This window comes from Arachis ipaensis, chromosome B03 (genome assembly GCF_000816755.2).
Source record: "Arachis ipaensis cultivar K30076 chromosome B03, Araip1.1, whole genome shotgun sequence".
Taxonomy (NCBI): domain Eukaryota; kingdom Viridiplantae; phylum Streptophyta; class Magnoliopsida; order Fabales; family Fabaceae; genus Arachis; species Arachis ipaensis.
In genome coordinates this window covers 44,486,813-44,490,339 of record NC_029787.2, presented here as the reverse complement: position 1 = coordinate 44,490,339, position 3,527 = coordinate 44,486,813, and the positions used below count along the sequence as shown (strand labels likewise).

The following is a 3,527-nucleotide window of genomic DNA, read 5'->3' as shown; positions in this document are numbered from 1 at the left end:
TAAAAAAATAAAAATATACTAATACCATCCAAATCGTAAGCAAGTTCGTTGAACTCATAGACCAACTTTATGTAAATAGGCAAGTCCGCTATTTTAATAGACGAATTTTGTGTGCATTGCAGAAGTTCTCTCTCTATTAAACAAAGCTTATGAAAAGACAAAATAAAAAAAAAAAGTAGATTCTGGAAAATAATGTCCTTTTAAGTTGTTTTGAAAATTAAAGTCTTTTTTATTATACATTTTATGAAAGTGAAAAATCCAAATTCTGTATGCTTAAAACTCCAATTGAGCAGGGAAGTCAAATAAAAAATAATAATAATTATACACATATGCTAAATTAGAGATAATAAATAATGTATGTACATAAATCCGAAAATCATAAGTTACTAGTCTAGGCATGAATGACATTGGTCAGAATGAATAGTTAATATTGTTTACTTCTCTAGAGTAATAGTAACACATGTGGTGGTATCAGTTTTCTCTGAAATTAGCCTAAAATGACAAATTCCACAGCAGCACAGTAAGAACTACATTTACACTAAGAATCAACCATACATCATTGAATACAAAACTTGAAATTCCAAAAGAGGTTTCTACAAAGGAATCCTCATCGTAACTCCCTTCACTCATCTCAAAATTCTCAACTGTTGAAACTCCCTCAGAATTAGTTATTTCCTGTAAACAAGGTTTCACACTATAAGGCACTGGTGTCACTTGTTTGGCAACGTAGCACAAGTTTTCATTATTGTTCCAAGCAGCAAACCGCCTTCCCAATTTCCCATAAAACTCTTGTGAGAATTCAAGTCTCCCTGTCAAGTTGTTTCCATTGACATGAAGAGCTTTAAGACATGGCAGGTTCTCAAGATTCCTAGAGAGACTTCCATTAAGGTTGTTGTTGCTAAGGTCAAGAAACCTTAGCCTTTTCATTTCTGTTATGGACTCTGGCACACTACCTTCCAAACCCATGTTGGAAAGGTCCAAAGTCTCAACTTTTGTGAAACTTCTCCACTTTGTTCCCAAGAGATCACCCCCTATTGGATTGTTAGACAAGACCATATCTTTTAAGGAAACAAGTTCTTTGATTGTCTCAGCCAAACCACCAATAAGTTTGTTATGACTCACATCAAGTAATGTGAGATGCTTTAGCCTTCCAAGCTCCATTGGCAACAACCCTTCAAGCACATTGTTGCTCAAATCAAGCTTTAGAAGTGAACTCCAAGATCCAACTATTGGTGGTAGTGAACCTGAAAGATTGTTCCTGCTTGCATCAAATATCAAAAGCTCAGAAAAGCGTCCATAAGTGATTGGAACCTCACCAACCAAGTTGTTTCCAGCAAGGACTAGTTGTCTCAACTTAACCAAATTGCCGATACTTCGTGGCAATTCACCTGTGAGACTATTTTCCAGCAAAACAAGAGATTGAAGGCTTCTAAGGCTTCCAATTGTGGATGGAATGGTGCCAACAAGACCAGGGTTTGATCTGAGTATCAAAGATTCCAAACTTTCTGAGAACTTCTCCCAACCTGAAATTGGGAGTGTAACTGGATTTTTGTTAGGTGAAAGAAAGCAACTGGTTAATGAGAGAACTTTGAGGTGCTTGAGCTTGAATAGTTGTTCTGGGAATTTAGCATCATTGCTGCATATGAGAGAGTTGTCAAAAACTTGTCCAAGGTTCACAACAGTTACATACCAGAATCCATCATCATATAGTTCACATGAAACTCCCTGCAAATTTATTCATGAAATCAAAAAAAGAAACTATAAAGAATGCAATGATAGCAGGTAAAAGTAACATTTTGACATTCAACACAGTTTACTAAACACTGTTATTACTGTTCCATTAAAGTTTTGACTTCTGAAAAACAAAAAGAAGAAACAGTAGAAACATTGTTGTGTTCAGAATTTCAAACCTGTATTGGAGTCCAGCCACAAGGATCTGGATAAAGGTCTGAACCATTCCACCATTTTCCTACAAAACCCTGAATCACATTGTAGATGACTTGCTTCTCTTTCTCATCCATTGGTGACAATGAAGAAGAGTCTTGCCCCTCACAAACACAAAAAAGCAAAACCATGAGGAACATAAAACAAACAGCTTGTGTGCACTTCCTTGATATAATCCTAATAGCCATAAATATCACCCAATCAAACAATCAAGTCAGAAAAATTTAGCTCAGGAAATTGTGAATTTTATCAGAATAAGTATAGCAACTATGTGTTAATAGTAACACTTGTACTCAAAAGGACGGAAATGGAGGCAAAGGTAATAACAAGAGTGGTTCTGAAAATTTGAGTATAAAATGGTTAAAAAACATTCATGGGGTAGAGAGGTAAATTGACCAATAGGGTTGTGGCGAAGAAGTTCAACAGTTCAGGCTAATGCATGTGCATGCGCATTTTCATGTGCCTTTTCTTTTCTTTAGTTATTATTGTTCAACTTGTTATTGACCATAATAATTTCTCTAATATTTAATTCCCACATGGTTATAGTTTGAATGGGGGAAGGGCCTTAAATGAATGAGGGAGAAGCAGAGGAAGATTGATCCAATTATTAAAGCAAAGCTTCAAAAACTTTTGAGAATAAACCGGATAATCTAAAGATTTTTAATTTAAAAAACAAATATAGTATTTAATTTAGAAAGAATATAACTTGCAGTAGTAGAGCATTCAAATTTTCAATACTTGTTTGAAGGGATAAATGTAGGGTGTTCATAGACCGGATCCAATTCACATATCTGCTACGTTTATTCGAAAATTATGAATATCGATCCCATCCGTAAGACTATCAGATCGGATCCGATCCGCATACTAATAAGATCGGATTCCGGATTTTATGTAGATATTCGCGGATTCACAAAAATAAATAAATAAATAAGTAAATATTTTTTTATATTTGATTTTAACTAATAATTATCATTAATATTATTTTAAAAGTAAACAACTAAACATGTTTAAAAGAGTGAAAAAAAACAATTTTATTGATATTTTTTAATAAAAATAAGTTTTTAAAAATATTTTTATGTTTTGCGAATATATCCGAAATCCGATTCACACACCGATCGGATCCAAACTTAAAAATCGCGAATATCGAATCTTATTTGATGATTTTAATGCAGATCGAATCGATATTTTAATCATATCAAATCTAATCTGATTCGTTCACTCCTTAATAAATAAACTGCCCATTCTCGACTAACCCAAGTTAGTTTAAGAAAAAACACTTAATCAAAATATATATAAAATCTAGACATTATTCTAGATCCAACACCTCATTTTTCAACTTCAATATCAGTTCTTTAAAATGTTCTTTGTTGAAAGTTGGTGGTCACATTCAGTAGTTACGCATGTATATTTATTCTGCATTAAAAAAAAGTCAGGAAGACAATAAATTTTTTTTGGTAAAAAGATGTTATCATTATTATTACTAATGTGTCAATCCTTATTTTTATATATGTTATTGAAAAAGTGTAAAATAGTAATTTAGTCATTAAGATAGTTAGTAAGTTCTTTAATTTAATAGTTAATTG

The 3,527-nt window shown here is 32.7% G+C and overlaps 1 protein-coding gene across 1 annotated transcript; it reads right to left on the bottom strand.

Moving 5' to 3' along the window:
* LOC107634413 (piriformospora indica-insensitive protein 2-like) lies at window positions 408-2,464 on the bottom strand. The gene is made up of 2 exons (XM_016337923.2): window positions 1,911-2,464; window positions 408-1,725 (listed from the first exon to the last, which is right to left on the bottom strand). Exons 1-2 carry the CDS (start codon window positions 2,130-2,132, stop codon window positions 493-495), a joined length of 1,455 nt encoding a protein of 484 aa, XP_016193409.1. The 5' UTR covers window positions 2,133-2,464; the 3' UTR covers window positions 408-492.

Excerpts from the sequence above, each read along its gene's own strand:
- LOC107634413 (XM_016337923.2), bottom strand. The coding sequence starts at position 2,132 with ATGGCTATTAGGATTATATCAAGGAAGTGCACACAAGCTGTTTGTTTT. Across the intron at positions 1,726-1,910 it reads GTGGCTGGACTCCAATACAG|GGAGTTTCATGTGAACTATA; the intron begins GTTTGAAATTCT and ends ATAAATTTGCAG.